General features: G+C 36.1%; 1 protein-coding gene across 1 annotated transcript in view; it reads right to left on the bottom strand.

The window, feature by feature from the left end:
• CBLB (Cbl proto-oncogene B) overlaps positions 1-18,742 on the bottom strand; it is a 214,354-nt gene that overhangs the window by 108,703 nt on the left and 86,909 nt on the right. The window contains exon 4 of the mRNA XM_033432235.2: positions 12,252-12,398. Within this exon, the coding sequence (XP_033288126.1) occupies positions 12,252-12,398 (147 nt within the window). The remainder of the gene's footprint in view (positions 1-12,251; positions 12,399-18,742) is intronic.

Below are 18,742 nucleotides of genomic sequence, written 5' to 3'. Positions count from 1 at the left end.
TAGTAATAATGACATATCTATAGATTAGAATATTTTACAGCAATTAACAATTGTATACGGAAGAAATATTTGTCATGGAAAAGTGTCCATGGCATTAAATGGCATTTTTAAAATTGTATGTCCTCGGGAACTCCCTGGCTGTCCAGTGGTTAGGACTCCGTGCCTTCACTGCCAAGGGCCCCGGGGACCCTGGTTCAATCCCTGGTTGGGGAACTATATCTCACAAGCTGCGTAGCGTGGCTAAAAAAAAAAGAAAAATTGTATGTCCTTTATGATCCAATGCTGAAAACTATCTGGAATGTCTGGAGAGATCAACACAAATTTTAATTGATGATATCTAGATCTTGGTAGGATTACAAGCAATTGCTCTCAGAATATTTCTAATATGCTCTAGTGGCTTAAAGGAGTAAAAGACATACTAAAACTGTTTCAAGTATATTTTGCAATCACAGAAATAACCAATTAAAAACAAAAATTAGAATACTATTTGCCTATGAAATGGTTTTCTATCTAGGAAATACAAGAAGATTTACAGATTAAACTATGAGAAGAAAAGAGAATTCAACATGGCTGCTAAAGATAAAATATGCAAAAATCAGTTGTATTTCTATATATAAGCAATACATAATTAGAAAATAAAACTTAAAAAATTTACAATAGCATCTGAAAATATCAAATAAATGGGAATAAAGCTAACAAAACACAAGCAAAAACACAACATAAACACACAGACATACTTGATCAGAGATGTAGAAGACATAAAGTGATATAACGCTTTAATGGACTGGCAGACTCAATATGGTAAAGGTGTCAATTCTCTCCAAATTGATTCTTAGATTTATTACAACCCCAATCAAATATTCCAGGAGACATTTTCATAGTAGGAATTGATAGGCTGATTCTGAACTTCATAGGGAAATGCCAAGAGCCAAGAATAATCAAGCCGAACTTCAATAAGAAAAACACTGACAAAGTTATACTCTTCACATCAGTTAAGACAGTGTGGTATTGGCACAAGGAGAGGCAAATAGACAATAGAATAAAACAAATTTTGGAAACAAATGCAATCATATCTGGACACTGGTTATGTAACAACTATATATAAACAGCAGTAGGGAATGGATGATGTTTTCAATAAATGCTGCTGGGTCAAATGAATATACATATGGAAGAAAATGAATCTTGACCCTGAACTAATACCATATGAAAATCAATTTTAGATGAACCTTAGACCTAAATATGAAAGATAAAGCAATAAAGTTTTTTGGAAGAAACAGAAGAAAATACCTGCAAATAATTAAAACAGGACCCCAAATGTTCAAAGGATAAAGGAAAAAATAAATTAAAAACCTGTGGTCATGAAACAATGTTATTAACAAAGTGAAAAAGAAAGCCACATATTGGGAGAAACCATTCACATAAATATAATCAACAAGAAATTCACATCTATAATATATAAAAACTTCTAAATATTAATAATTACTACTCAAAAATTGGGCAAATAATTTTCACACTCACACAAAAAATCAAAATATTCAATAAACACACAAATATACACTCAACTTCATTTGTCATCATGGAAATGTAACTTAAGAACAAAATGAGATTCCACTCATCCCCACCAGAGGGGCTTATTAACAAGTTTTAAAATGACAAATGATACATAAAATGTTGGGAAGGATATGGAAAACAGGAACCTTCAGGCACTCCTCATAGGTGATTAAATTGGCAAACCACTTTGGAAAACTCTTTGGTGGTTTACTAAAAGCTACTAAAGCTAAAACTATGCATAAACTAGGAGCCAGCAATACCACTCCTAGATATACATACAACAGAAATGTATACATATGTTTTTTTTAAATGTACAAAAAGTGTTCATAGCAACACCACTGATAAAAATCCAAAGGAGGAAGAATCCAATGTCCATCACCAATGGAATGAATATGTAAATTGTGGTATAGCCATACAATGGGGCAAGGAGAATGAACAAACTATTGTTATATGCAAGAACATGGATGAATTTCATAAACATAATAGTGAAAAAAGCCAGATATTTTTCAGAGTATAATTGTATGATTTTAATTATGTATGATTTCATGATACTAGAAGTTAGGATACTCAGATTAAACAAAATTAGTAAGTTATACACCCTAAAATTAGAAAGTTCTGCCACACATCCTCCTTTTAGCATTAAGAGCCCAGCCTGTCCTACAAATTAAAATGTCTGTAATAAAAGAAAATTCCCCAGAAATCTCTCTACATAGGTCAATTACATTAACAAGCAATGGGTGAAGTCTGCTAGATATGTAAGTTAAATTAAGGCAAAAAAATATACAATTTCCAATAACTAAAGCCTCACAGGAGAAACTACGTACATACTATTTTGCATAAGTAGATCCCCCAAAATTTCTTTTTATTAAGAGAAACTACTGATGACTGCAGATAAACAAGGCAAAAACAAAGCTACAAAGAAAAACAATTGTCATTTCCTACTGATAATCAACATTCAGAATAAGGAAAACAGGAAGATGAAGCATTAGCAGTCTATTAATGAAAAATAAATCCTAAATATTAATTTTATGAAGCTTTATTTACTTTGCTTTTAAGTCACAATTTCTCCACCAGCAGAACATGTTTCTAAAGAACTGTGAAAATCTGAGATTCTACCCTATTTGCAAGCTAACAAGTTAGCCTATCACAGTTGCATGGATGCTGGCAGAAGACAGAGTATTTGTGGGTCAGGGCATCAAAGCCAAAGGACTTCGTTACTCACAGGAAGCAGTGGTCAGAGTAACACCATTTTCTTGGAACTTGTTCCCTGAGCTCTAATTCCCACAGGATGATGCAAAGAGCGTCAGGTGACACCTACACACACAGTGACTTTTGTAACTGTAGAGGAATGTAGGGCTTAGGGAACCCAAATATTTTATAATGGTAAGTATGCTTGTCCTTGGATATGCAGAGAAATACTATCTTTACATTACAGGGTTGTAAACAAGCATAGTCTTTGCTTCAGAAGGAGGAAGTGCCTCTCTTCACCTACCAAGGTAGAAACATCCCACAGAGAAAGGAACAAACGTGCTTTGATTCCAGGGGCACGTTATTAAATACTTAATAAGAAAATAATTATTTCTCTGAATACAATATAAGAACTTCTGAGAATGGGAATATAAGTGGCTTAAAAACTGTTTTAATTAATTAAATCAAACTGATCAGCTGACTAGAACTAAGAGATGGAGAAATGTGAAGTCTGCTTTTTAAAAAAAAACAGGGCTCTGCACAGGAGAACTTTTTAAATGATATTTTAGAAACACAATTTCTGGAAGTTTTAGTGATTGGCTTAACATTCCAAATTATTTAAAAAACATTAATGGTCTCAAGAAGTAGCATGAAAGTATTTTCCTCATTTGGTAGAGTAGCTAAAATAAAACAAAACAAAAACCAATTACTTCTCAAGATGGGGAAGTAAAATAAGTAGCCAAAATCTGGATACAAACAGGTTAAACTTTAGAGGACAAGGTCAGAATTTTATCTTATCATTAGGGAGCTTAGAAACTTCAAAACAAGAAAAGATATTCTCAGACTACCACCTAGATGGCTGGTTATAATGCACCACAAGTCTTGGTGGAAGGCCAGACACCTTAATGTACCTACTCAGTGTACAGCAAAATCCAACGCACCTATGCAGGGTACACCAAAAACTCAACACATCTATTCAGTGCAACATGTGGAGCCTATTAAGACTGGTTATAAAGGAGACTTTCAGAATGTTAAAAAGAAAATAAACTAAGTTATGAAAGCCTGTTGTACCACATCTGATGAAATCTTTTAAGTCTTTATCTAATTGATCTTTCAATACTATATTCTGATTCATCTCCCTCTTTCTTTAAATCCTATCTTCCTTTAGCAACTATAATACCACACTCGCCAGGTTTTATGCCTACTTCCCTGGTGATGCCTCCATTCCTTAAATTTCCTCTGTGCATACATCATTCATCAGAATTCTTTAAGGATCTGTCCCCTTTGTTCTCCCTGCACATTCTCCATGGTCTACATCAATCAGTCCAATGGCTTCACACAGCTTTTAGAGATTACAAACTCAGATATCTGGAGACCAGGCAGATAATGTATATGAGTAAAGAGGTCCAGGTAAGGACCGCAATCAACTGGACGGGACACATCTAAACTGGGCAGCTGGCACCCAGGTCTAGCCAACTGTCGCCACATCAGAGTTCATATCTAGTGTTGCCATCACTTCCAATTTCTCAATGAAATTCAATACAATATTTTTGTGTAAAAATCAATAATTTTAAAAGTTACCAACTAATTTTTTAATGTAAATACTGTCTGAGGCCAAGGAAAACATTCTACAGGCTGTCAATCTGCAAACTCATAAATGTACTGTCAATCTCTGTCTTTAATTCTATATTCTTTTCCTCAAGGTTGTATATCTAATCTACTAATAAATATCACCACATGGATTTGTCTGGACCCACCAAACTGAACATATGCCAAACTGAATTTGTCTGACTGCCAAATCTCTTCTTCCTACTTTTCCTGTCTCAGTAAATGGTACCCAGTTGTTCAAATCCCAGATTGAGGCATCACATTTGGCTCATTTTTTGTACCTCATATACCTTAATAATCAAGTACAGTTAATTTTATCTTCATATAATTCTCAAATTCATGTACTTCTATTTATTTATTTATTTAATTTATTATTATCTTCACCTAGTTTTCTACAACAGCCTCCTATCTCTCTCCTAATTTATCAGTTTCTAAAGTGGGAAGTGGAATGGGGGGGGTGGGGACAGGGCAGTCATAGACCCCGGGGGTATACAAGATGACCCTATTTAGGATGAGAAGAAAGGACTGAAATGCTACTTGCATTTTTAATTCAATTTTAAAAATTTGTATTATAATGTGTCCTTTATATTATATATGAGAATACACATTATTTGTATAGTAATATGTATTTTATACATGAGTATGTAGATGATATACATAGATAGATGATGTATGCTCAAAAAGTAGTTAGTAATAAGGAATATGATTGAATGGGTTTAGAAACCACTGCTCAAGTTCATTATCCATACTTCAGCAAGAGTAGCCCACCTATGATCCAAGTGTGACCACTTCCCTACTTAAAACCCATCATGGGCTCCCATTGTTCTCAGGGCTCCAAAGAACAGAGTTTTAAAAGTACAACTTTGCATATGGAAAAAGAAAGTCCAAATGGCCAAAAATGGACAGAGCTTTCAAAGCATAGCCCAAGAGAGAGAATAACAATTGTAAGTACTTTGGTCCTTGAGGCAGGGGAATTCCTATAGTGGGTCATTAACCACCACCCCATATTTAGATTCCATGTTCACTAAGGAATGTTCTGGATATGGTATAGCTCCACATATAATTTAGCTAACAGTGACGAGAGCATTCCCATCTGCTTGACAGTAGCATTAATCATTGTGAATTAATAAAACCACTATTCTGGATTATAGATCAGTTTGTGAGCTCAGTAAAGTATGCTCAGTCTCTAAACATATGGCTCTAATGAAATCAGGTTTCAAGGCTGAGAACCAGGACCTAATTCACGGTGATTTCACTGAAGTAAATGTCACTTACTGAGGAGTTCAACGTGAAGAAAAGAAGGAAAAAGAGAACAAGAACAAAAAAAAAAAATGCCATTTATGGAACCTTGAAGTTACTCTGCATCTTTCTTTGGAAAGACAGCAGACGCCATGAGAATTCCATCCCTCTCACAGTATTCTCCCCTGTGTACTCCTTATTAACACATGTGCAACCCATACAAAATACCAATTCCTCCATGCAGTCTGCGTGTTCCTCTGATGGCCCTAGTAAATAATTCACTTACTATTTGTGACATTCCTTAAGCGCTTCTGTAATGGGACAGAACTGATTTTAAATATTTATCATCTTTGTATATACTGCCCTCCCCAAATTGAATACATACTGCTTAGAGGTAGAAAATTATAATTTCACATCTTATTTGCTTTTTCTGTCTTGGATCTTGTTGCAGTGAGTTGAACAAAATAGCCCTGTCATTTTATTTTCCTTATGAAATAAAGATACTTTGCTTTTTCGAAACAGGCAGTAATAAGAGTTGACTAAATAACAGAAATATTAAATGGTAATTTTTTTAGTTCTATTTCAGTTCTTTTTTTTCTTTCTCTCTAGATCTCCTGCTGCACATTTGTCTTATAAATGTTCTTCATTTCTATTGTGCATCCTTTAATTAAATATGACTAAGTTGCCTTTTGATTAGAGGGAAAACTGATCTAGCTAATATGCTAAAAAAAAATGTATCTTACTCACTGCAAAGGTAAAGAAACCATTGTCCTTTGTTTCTTATTAAAAGTGAAAACACAGGAAACCTAAAAAGGTCCCTACCACTTCCCCAGGAAATCAAAGGTAGATGTAATGAACTGAATTTTAAACAGATCATCTTTTTTTCCCCCCATGGTCAGCAGGACAGTTTCTTATATTCCACCTCACTTTTACCTAGGGATATACACAATTTTAGAAAACTTTTATTAACTTTTTCCGGATTTTGCTTTTAGATTTCTAGGGACCATGGAACCTCTATCATGCAAAGTTGAATATTAATGATATTATTTGTAGAATTAATAATAAATATATTCATGGGGCTTTGAGCAAGATTAAAGGTTTAAACTGGTTAATTATTCCACAACACAGAGTGCATACAAAGTGCCAGACACTGTCTTACCTGCCTGAAATGTAGATTTTAGCTCTTTTAACCTTTGCAACAACCCTACACAGTAGGTATTCTTGTTATTACCATCCACATTTTACAGATGAAGAAACTAATGCATGAAGAAAGCACGGAGCTTGCCCAAAGTCACAAAGCTAGTAAATGTTGCAGTCAGAACCTGAACACAGATGACCCGCCTGCGAGCCTGCACTAAGCATGCTGCCCCAGAACAAGCAAGCAAGCAAACGCTGTACACGTCCCACGTGCGCACACTCACACACATGCCTCTGCTGCTCAACTCATTTGAATTAAATGAGCAACAGTTCCTGAAAGTCTCCAAATGAGACACTGTGCTGATCCACCTTGGGAAACACAAAGATTGATTAAATAAGCCTGATTTCATGGGGCTTATAGTCTAATGGAAAGATAGCTAGACAAATAACTTTAAAAATCAATGAAAACTAATAAATATAGAGGATGAGCAAGAGCTTATGGGAGTTTAAGAACTAAAAGATCCAGTATGATAATAAGGGCCAGAATCAAGAGCAAGATGAACTTTGAGGGGTTAGTGAGAACTTTTTTTTTTTTTTTGCGGTATGCAGGCCTCTCACTGCTGTGGCCTCTCCCGTTGCGGAGCACAGGCTCTGGACGCGCAGGCTCAGCAGCCATGGCTCACGCGCCCAGCCGCTCCGCGGCATGTGGGATCTTCCCAGACCAGGGCACGAACCCATGTCCCCTGCATCGGCAGGCGGACTCTCAACCACTGCGCCACCAGGGAAGCCCTAGTGAGAACTTTTATACCAGAGATAAAAATCTTCAAGTGGAAGGAACAATGTGGGCAAAGATATAGAAACCTGTAGCTGCTAAGGTGTCAGGAAAGAGCCAAATAATCCCACTTGCCTGAAGAACAGGACATAAGTAAAAGAAAAGAGGACTAAAATGGTAGAAAAATACATCGTGAACTCAACCAATAATTACTGAGTGTCTGTTATGTATACAGTACCCAAAGGACTCATCTGATAGCCATTTAAAGAATAATGTTCAAACTTCGTACTGAAAATGGAGCTAATCTATGTGAAAGCATTTGACAGAGTTTGACATATAATAACTCTAATAAATGTACCTGTTTTTACTAATTTTTGGATAAAAAGTCAACAGGAGCTTTATTTTTGAGCAGGAAAGACCCACGTAATAAATACATTTGATAATATAAATATATTTAAAATACAACATAAACACAAAACATGGGGTCAAGTTGAACATGTGGGAGGGTATATATTAGAACCCAGAAAAGAAGACTTCTGAACTAGACTTAAAGGAAGGGTGCCAAGATTCTGGGACTGTAGAAAAGAAAGAGGAGGGAAGAGGGGCATGCCGGGGAGAACTGTAGGAACTGATGACAAAAAAAAAATCAATTTGTAGATAATAAGTTATTGAAAATTTTGAGCAGACGATAGACATCATCCATCCACTCACCCATCCATCCAATTATTCATCCAGTCTGTTAACACTTATTAGAGCTCACATATTCCAAGAAACACACCAGGCTCTGAGAAATAAAAATCAAGGAAGCTTTCTAGTCTACTGGGAAATGCAAGCATGTCAGCAGTTCACGGCAGTCTAGTGTGCGAGATGTGAGCTCAGGTACTTGGAAGAATAGAGCAGGCATGCCCACCTTAGGTTAGGGTTACTGAGGAACGCCTCCAAAGTGGCAACACTGGGTAGGGTGTGACACTGGGTAGGGTGTGGGTAACTGGTTTCCCAAGAGGAGGGTGCAGTTTAGGGAAACAAAGACAATGAGGTGTGGAAATAAAAAGCATACTAGGAAATAAGTACAGACTATGAGGAGGTTGTTTCTTTGAGGATGAATTGAATAGAGATGAAGCTAGAAAAAAAGTTCCTGAAGCTTGTCATATTAATGGGGTTATAGACTTTAACCCAGATTCGGTAATGATGCATAGAATGCACAGCGTCTCAGGCAGAAAAAGTAAATAGAGTGAAGACTTCTGCTTTGTGGAGCTCACTGGCCTCATCAAGAAAATCGATGGGATAGGCTGTTATTGAAGGTAGGGAGACCAGACAGGAAGCTGTTGCAGTAGTCCAGGGAAGAATCTGAACTCGAACATGAAACTGATGAATAGAACTTGAAGTAAAGTAAGGATGGGGAGAAGGGACATACAAAGATTCAGGAGTTAGAATGGTTCTTGTTGAATTATAATTTGGTGGGAAACACATGTCTAATCTCCTCAACATCAAGAAATGCTTAGTACAAGGAGCCTAGAAACTGCTACCTGACTTGCTTACTAGAAAAATGACTGTCACCGAGTCTAATCACATGAATGGGTCTTTTTTGAACAGTTAATAATACATGCTTTGAGCCTCATGCTTAAAATTTCTGGATTATAAACTTCACCCTCTAACCCAGAGTTTGGTATTGGTCTCATTTGGCAGAATTTACTTAGACACATTCACTCAAAAATGCCACTCCTCTTTTCCACATATTTCTACCATCTCCTGGTCAACAGACTAAGAAAGCAAAAGCAGAACTCAACTATTAACACATTCAATAACGTCTCATAAAAATCTACCAACTACAGGACTTCCCCAAATCTAACAACTACAGAACTTCCCAACCAGTCTACCCTGGCACATGATATGTTATTGATCCCCTAAGGCTCCAGACAGACAGAACCTCCTTCGCAGCTGGGCTTGGGCCTTGAGCAGAGGCTGGCCCTGCCATGACTTCAAAAAGGTTGAGAAGCACAGAAAGGAAGCATTAGTCACATGACACCTAAAGATTTTTGTCTGCTGCCTGTTCTTTAGGTCTGAATCCTAAGATTGCCTTTAGGAGTTTTATAAAGTCCTTTGAACGATAACTATTTCCCAATTTTAACTCAATACTAATATTTTTTTCTTACTGACAGTTCTTTTTGGGAAAAATATCACAATACTACTCCTTATGTTAAAACCTGCTTTATAAAAATCATAATCTGTTTGGCTGTTTTTAGAACTAACCGCTCAATGGTTCTGTTTTTGGAAACAATAATGCATTCAAGTTTAAAGTCACCGGTTAGGTCACATGAAAGCATTCTCATATGCCCTCAATATGTAGATAAATAACAGGAATACTTCTGTATGAGAACTCAGTTATGCAAAAATGCAAACTAGTATGAGTATAAGGAGGAGAAAAGAATTCAACCTTTTAAAAGGCTACATCATTCATTCGTCCATTCATTCAATAAAATACTGTGGAACTATAAGGTGAAAACCCACAGAGAATATAAAGATGGTTTCTCCAGTGATCTAATAAAAGAAGCATTAATTTTGATGACTACAGAAATATGTCTGAGTTCCAGAGGGAGCTTTACCTTTGGCTCTCATCCCCAAAATAAAAATCTTAAAGACCAATTAAGAAGCCTTCTCAAGTAAGCAAAGACAGAAGACAAGGGTACAAGGGTTTAGGAGGTAGGGAGAGCATTTAATCAGAATTTCAAGAATCCCCCATTTGATTTAGTAGTGATTTCACTCACGTAGCAGTTGGACAGAAATTTCAGCCCCTTAATGTCTATGGTTATAAATAAAGGGAAGTAACGATGTCTCAAATGCATAATTCTCTGTGGTTTGAGGTGCCGACAAAACAAACTCCTCTCTTGAAAAACATGTGAGCAATCTTTTGTCAAAAGGTCCATTTTTTACTGACCTTTTGACAAGCAAGCAATTTTTAACTCACCAGAATTTTCAGTTTTCAAAAAGAAATACCGCAAGCAACTTGTCTGACAGATTTTCTTAAAATTTTAAGATAGTTTATTTTGAAGGTTACCAACTTTTTGCATTAGGCTCAGAGTGTTAATATATGAGCTGTAGCTTCAAGACATCCTCAGCTGTTACTCCCGGAACTCTGCGGTCCCTTTCTGCTTTCTACTATTCACAAATATTTAATCCGTACACTCCTGGCTGTTAGTCTAATTCAGATGAGGATGAACCTTTTCTTTTTTTAAGTCCTCATTTGTGAATAGATATAGGAGCATTACAAAGAGCTAGATTTCTGGAACACAGAATGTCTTGTGTTAAAAGCAATAACAGTATTTCCTCCTGTAGTGTCTAAAAATAATTAAGAATACATTTTATTTAAGAAGTGGGAAAAAGGCTTTAACATTTTTGAAGTAAAAAAATTATGCATCTGGGCTTCCCTGGTGGCGCAGTGGTTGAGAGTCCGCCTGCCGATGCAGGGGACACGGGTTCGTGCCCCAGTCCGGGGAAGATCCTACATGCCGCGGAGCGGCTGGGCCCGTGAGCCATGGCTGCTGAGCCTGCGCATCCGGAGCCTGTGCTCCGCAACGGGAGAGGCCACAACAGTGAGAGGCCGCATACCGCAAAAAAAATATATATATATGCATCTAATCAAATGTGCATTGCTCTGTGTATGTCCTAGTCATGTGGTAGCTATAGATAAACACAGCACGTCATAGAGAAAAAAAAAAAAAAAACAGGAAACCCAACATTACAGTTAATTCACCAGTGTCACAGGACTCCAGATCACTGAAAGTGTGTGCCAACATTTTACATCGTATTTCATCAGCTAATGTATATAGAATTTAACTACAGGATGAAAACAATAATCTGTGTGTAAGCAATCACTCCTCCTTAATTCTTAGCTACAGTTCTGCCTACATTCAAGGACATTCTGAGGGTGCTCTCTCATCAAAGGGGACCCTTAAAAGAAACTGAAGAAACCATCTGCCGCCTGATGCTCAGTTCTTAAGCATCTTACTAAGAGATTCCTGATAAAAGTTTTGCACGTTTTATTTAAGTTATGCAGACTTCAGATATTTAGTTCCTATTATTTGCCAAGCTCACCTGAGTTTGTGTCTGGATAGGAAATACCTAAGGAAAACATCTTTAGCTATTTTTGTGAGATAACGCAACTCTGTGATAACATTATCCTCCTTTCTGTATCTTGTTTACACGTGTATACTTTCTGTGCAATGACACAGAGAAAACCTGAATGCCAGTGCTGAGGCCTTTTCCCACTTCAATTTCAGATCTTCGTCAAGCTTATACTCTACCTCCTAGTATAGAAAGCAGTCTCTGATGCCTGCAGTCCTCAAGAAAGTGTCCCCCCTCTGGACTGTCAGAACAATTTATTTAGGCCAATTTTTAAAGTGTCTTTCCCTTTCTGCCTTTTATTTTCTATATGTGTTTTATGTGTACACTAAGTTATAAAAAGTTATGAGCTTCTCATGTATACTCTGTCTTACACACATCTGCTTCTTAGAGCTAACTATTTAACTCAATGAATGCTCACCGAATAAATAAATGTCATATAATATTTACTTGGTAACAACAAAATTATTCAGTTACTGAGGTATACTTTTGGTGGCTAAATAGAAAAAACAGCAATCAAAACACTTATCAAAAACACTGCAGTATATTCTCAAAATACTCAGGTAAAATCTACACCATATGGAACTGGAGGCAGGTCTAAGCCATTCTTCAAACATGGATCCAAATTTGTACTTACTTGTCTCCAAAAAACTTTCTCCAGAATTCAGCAGCATCTGCTTTTGTGATACGAAAGTTATCTCCCTGGAATTGCCCATTGGGAAAGATAGCTTTGATTTCTGCCAACATGTGACTGAAGATAAGGGAGAGTTTTGTAAGATTTCGTCTGTAGATACAAACAGGGAAAAATGAAGGAAAAAGTAAATATATAGGCATGTAAGATTTAATGGGAATATATTATGAAAAATGAAATTATCAACCTAGGTCAACTCAATAAAGCCCTTAAAAACAATGTTCATAAAAACTGTACATTTAAATTCCTAACAGGGATTCTATTAGTCGTCCATGTACTCATTTAATATAAACGTGAACAAGATGAATTACATGAGGTTTAATGGGGGAGACGGACACCTAAAAAACTCATAATCAAATATAAATGTTAAACAAAAAAAAAAGAGTGCTTATTTCTACACGGGGAATAAGGAAAGATGTGTCATTTAAGGTGAATCTAGCAAGATAAGCAGTTGCTCAACAGATGAAAGACTTAGAGTGGAGAGGAGGGGAAGGAGGAGAGGTTAGGAATAGAACTATTTGGATAATATCTAGATTTAGCATGGCTAGAGAAGAGCAGAAAGAGAGTGGAGGAAACGGCTTGACACAAGATGAGAAAGTTTGGTTGGGACATGACAAAAAGAGGCATCTGAACCAATGAACAAAGTTTTTGTCAAATACACTTGTCACTTCTATCTAAAAATCAGAGTTTCTGATAAGTCTCAGATATGTGCATATTTTAGAAGCTCCCTGGGTAATTCTAATGTAGTCCATAAAAAGCTATTGCAATAAGGAATGGGAAGCCAAAATGGACTAAAAAGATTAAGGAAATGATCAAATCTCGGTTTTAGAAAGAAAAAGTTATGGCAGTATGAAAACAATGGTTTGGAAGGGAAGGAAATGTAGGTGTTGTCTCTATTCTAATTTCCATGTTAAGTTCTGGGAATTCTGACATGATTTAGAACAGGCTTCAAACCATGACTAATACTTTAACAGTATCATCTACATTCCTTCTTAGCTTTTCATAAGTTTACAACATTAATTATGTTAATCAGCCCAAAACTCTTAGTGCTAGATAGTAAGGAAGCAACTGAAAGATAAAATACTACAGAACTTTTCAGTTTTGAGGTGACCTTGTCTCTTTATATTCCTGCTTATTCAGAATCACCAGAACACAGCAGGCACATACCTACTATGGTTCCATTTTGAAGCCTTAACTGCTTTGTGTGTGTGTTGAGGGGTCAGGGCTGGGGCTGGGGAGGAGGCACTTGAATTAGCACTCAAAGTAAATACAGAGGAAAACTAAAGAAAGCCATCAAGTCTGCAATGCATATAACACCATACAATGTTTCAGCAGGACTTTGACACTGAAAGTTGTGTTTATTTGCCTTTTTTTTTTTACTCATGTATCTGGGTTTAATGACTCTCAAATAACAAGCAAAAAAACATGTTAGGTACCAAAAAGATCATAAAACATGCACCTCTCCGTAAAGTCACTGAAAGGAAACATGTAACCTTCCTATATTATATGAATACGTAATAAATAAGGTACTTGTGATAAAAAGTGGGAAAAATAGGAATGAACAGAAAACAATAAAGTATAAAGTAATTGACATCTCAAAAAATTCATCTCTACTGGAAAACCAAAAAGTCCCAATTTCCATAACCTTTATTATCCATGAGAAGATTTATGGGAAAGAAGGGTCAGAACTTAGGCCTTATTTTAGTGCAACAACAAACAATCTGCAAAATCATTATGGTTAGGTTATGCAAAATGTTTCATCATCTTCTTAGATTCAGCCACACTTCCACACAACTCAGCCTAACTCCAAGGTAAAACTTCTTTAATTAGCTGAATCCTTGATCTTCTCATTTATGTCAACACATCCTCATTTAGGTGATGGTAGATTTAAGAAATCCAGTCTTAGGAAATGAAAAGTAAACTGATGAACTATATCCAAGGAAAGAATTGTAGCCAATACAAACTGCAACTGACTTTTGAAATCTGAGTTTAAGGAAAAACATAAAGTCACTTTTGAAAATCTGCAACGAATTTATTTCTATAATTAGGCAAACAAGTTAATTTTCTACCAAACTTCCAATTGATACATACAGAAGAAAAAAGAAAACAAGATGGCTGTAATTAGGGAAAACCAACTGTTCCTTATTTTCTGAATTGGTTGCTCTCCATCCCCTTGTTTCTCTGTTCTTTAATCATATCCAAATGTTTTTCATTTTTATTTGTTAGATCTAAAGCCTGAAGCACAGTACCAGTGATTACCCATCTTGGATTTTTGATCCATTGGCTATGTAGGCACTAAACTTTAAAACAGAAATAGTAACATTTTATCTTTATAATTTACAGTCTAGAAGCTCTAATAATCACTATATAACTAATCACTGTTAAATTATAAACTGTGTGTATAGTCCAATTTTCTTGTTCCTACAAACAGATCACCATATTTTTATTCAACTTTTTGCATAAACTAAGGCAATGAAAAGATTTATTTTGCCTTTAGTCTTTAAAGAAACACAAATTCAAGTTGTTAAAAACATGTGAATGCAACAGTTTTGTGTTACTTTATTTTTCACATATACCAGAACGCATATTTATATTTATTTTATATCTAATTTTTAAAAACACACACCATACATATGTAAATGATTATTTTGGAAACACTTTACCTGAAATATCGATTTACAGAGGTTGCAATCCACAACAAGAAATGAAAAGAACTTATAGCTAATTCTATTCTCTGATGTCATTTAAACTTACTGTCATAGCAAATAGGTTTGTTTTTTATATGACTGTGTGGGAGTTTTTTGTTTACTATATTTTGCTTTACATCAAGCTTTAGTTCCCCACCCCACTCTGTACTCTTAGATACCCATTTTAAAAATAAATAACCTCCAATTTTGAAAATAAAATCCAAGGATACAGTCATCCCTAATCATCTAGACATAGAGGGAAGAAAGGCAACAACTCCACATCTTCTTTGTAGATGAATTTTTTTCCTATCTTGATATTTGTCCATACTTTGCCAATTTTCCCTAAGCCCACCTGATTGCCGCTCATCATAAGACCAAAAATGATGACTGCTTAATAAAGGATTTGAAGCATCCTATATTAAGATATGTATCTAAATGCCCTACCCCAGAACAACTAAGGAAATAAAATTTATCTACAAAGACTCAATAACCTTAAACATAACTTTAATTTACAAGAAATTTTCCAATACTTTCAATAAAGGGATACTTTATTTTGACTAATTACTACCACATTATCTCCCATTAACCATCAAAAGCTAAGCCATTTAAAAAATTTGTTTTGTGTGAGATTTTGTTTATAAGAAATAATTCTGGAGTAAAAGTATTCTGATACACCAGGTAAGCAAAAAGTAACTTCTAGATGTCAATACTGGGTAAACCAGTAAAGATGTTAATATATAGAGGAGCCTTGAGAAGGGGGAGGCAGAGAGGAGCAAAGACAAAGGAGAGGGAGAAGATGAGAAGGAAAACTATCTGCATTTAAAAAAAAAAAAAAGTGTAATGAATGCATCAGCAATGTCAAGAATATCACCTAAGAAGCAAGGTGCCTATTTTACCCTGAATTTGATCACCTAAAACTGTCCTTCTTTAAAACAGTATGAATCAATTTCTCCAAAATTAAAGTTACATTACTGCACAGAATGTGAGGTCGGAATGATGGAGCATCACTCTTTACGAATAAGTCTTAGTAGCTTAAGTGGCTATAGCCAGCATCATCAGGAGGCTGAAGATACACAAGATTTGACGTAGGATGACACAATCCTACCCTTAATAAATTTATCACATAGTAGGGGAGAAAAAGACATGACTACATTATTATCATACAATATAGTGGGGGCAATGCACCAACGATAGCCATCTTGAGATGAGGAATTTGAAAAATGAATAAAAAACACATCAAGACTTGATTAGTAGCCTTCACTAAATGTAGGAGACACACAAAGAGAATAATCTAATTAGATCGTATGGAGTCCTTGACTTTTCTCACTTCAAGAAACAGCTGTGTCATATATCAAGGAGGAAATAAAAAGCTTTAAGTGCTGTATTAGTGAAAAACTTTAAATGACACTTCATATCAGTGAGTTCCAAAGTTTCTGAGAATGTACGGCTTCTGGTAGAAGAAATGGGAGCCCATTTTTTATCCAAAAACTATTAATAATTCAATTTTTACATTTAAAAGCTAAAACATGTGCTTCTTAATCTTTACAAGGTGGAACAAATTCAACATAAAGAGAAAGGCAGGACACGAAGAATATAAACAGTGGCACTGAAAATGAGACTCACGTCCAGTTAAAGAGCAATTACCATTCACTCTATTTCTGATGTAGTGCCTTCCAAGATGGGTTTAGGGCGTTACTTCACACTGTTTTTGACCTTGGGAACATTTTGATTCCTAAGAAAGTGAGGATACTAGGCTGATGCAAGCCTTGCCTTTCATTTCCCCCTCTTGGGAATAGAGACTATTATTAAGATGACTCCTGGGAGTCTCAAATAAAACTGGATCTTCTCCATTCTCTTGTCTAAGTGCTTTAAAGTTTTCCATACATCTAAGGGGAATACGAGGCAGATTTTTTTTTCAACTGAAGTATAGCTGATTTACAATACTGTGTTAGTTTCTGGTGTACAGCAAAGTGATTCAGTTATACATATATATACACATCCTTTTTCATACTCTTTTCCATTATGGTTTATGACAGGATATTGAATCTAGTTCCCTGTGCTATATATACAGTAGGACCTTGTTGTTCATCTATTTTATATATAGCAGCTTGTATATGCTAATCCCAAACTCTAGTTTATCCCTCCCCAACCCCCTTTCCCCTTTGGTAACCGTAAGTTTGTTTTCTATGTCTGTCAGTCTGTTTCTGTTTCGTAAATAAGTTCATTTGTGCCATATTTACTTTTTTTTTTTTTTGCAGAACGCGGGCCTCTCACTGCTGTGGCCTCTCCCGTTGCGGAGCACAGGCTCCGGACGCGCAGGCTCAGTGGCCATGGCTCACGGGCCCAGCCGCTCCGCGGCATGTGGGATCCTCCCAGACCAGGGCACAAACCCGGGTCCCCTGCATCGGCAGGCAGACTCTCAACCACTGCGCCACCAGGGAAGCCCTGTGCCATATTTTAGATTCCATATATACGTGATATCATACAGTATTTGTCTTTCTCTGACTTACTTCACTTAGTATGATAATTTCTACTGCAAATAGCAAATAGCATTGTTTCATTCTTTTCTATGGCTGAGTAATATTCCATTGTGTATATATACCACATCTTTATCCCTTCATCTGTTGATGGACATTTAGGTTGCTTCCATGTCTTGGCTATTGTAAATAGTGTTGCAATGAACACTGGGGTATATGTATCTTTTCGAATTATGGTTTTCTCCAGATATATGCCCAGGAGTGGGATTGCTGGATCATATGGCAACTCTATTTTTAGTTTTTTAAGGAACCTCCAAACTATTTTCCATAGTGTCTGCATCAATTTACAAGGAATAAGAAGCAGATCTTAAAAGTCCAAATCCCAATGAAGACTCAGAGTCTACCCCAAGTCATAAGAGAAGTAAAGTGTGAACAGAAACATTCTAACCTGAGACACAGGCAGCAGGACAATTTTTTAAGCTGCTCCATGTTACTCCATTGAACTGCTCACTTTAAAAGAATTTAGCAAACTATGTCAGTCCAAAAGCTGCACTAAAATAGGTAACCAAGGAAGGTCTTTTTCCTTTCTTAAAGGACAAATCATCCACCACTAACAAGGCTAGGGAGACCAAGTGCAAAATTGTGTCTGGGAAAGATGAACCCTGGGCATCCTTTGATCTCTGCAGTATACTCTCAAACGTGTTGCCCACAACGGTCTATTAAGAGCAGCAGGCCATCTTACAAAATAAGAACGATGCACTCAGGGTAAATAAATTTGCTTTCTAAAATAAACAGTTTTGAATGGACAATTTACAAATGACTTACCTAAACACAACTAAAACATGAAGTATTCCTATCACATTCAAATGTAATATCCTTTGACAAGTTCCCAGAAGATATTCAAAAGATATTCTGCCTAATTCTTCAACTGTTGTGTATTAAAGAGATTGGCCCTGAAATTTCATAGTACATATTGGGTTCATATCCTTACTCTGCTGGTAGTCTTGAACAAGTTACTAAACCTCTCTCTCTGAATCAGTTTCCTCATCTCTAAAAGTTTTAAATAGAAATGCCTGTCTCACTAAGTTGATGCGAGGAGTAAATAAGATATGAAGGTAAGAGCCTAACACAACTAATTTTTAAAATTCTCAATAAATAAGAGTTATTATTAACTCTACCTGCCACCTCTGTTTAAAAGTATAAATATCCTAGTAGTCTTTCTTCGTCTCCCCATATAATACTATTGTTACTTAAACTGATGGCCATCTTAAGG

The sequence above is a fragment of the Orcinus orca genome, chromosome 5, assembly GCF_937001465.1.
Source record: "Orcinus orca chromosome 5, mOrcOrc1.1, whole genome shotgun sequence".
NCBI lineage: Eukaryota > Metazoa > Chordata > Mammalia > Artiodactyla > Delphinidae > Orcinus > Orcinus orca.
Note: the sequence above shows the minus strand (reverse complement) of the source record. Positions and strands in the feature narration are given on the sequence as shown.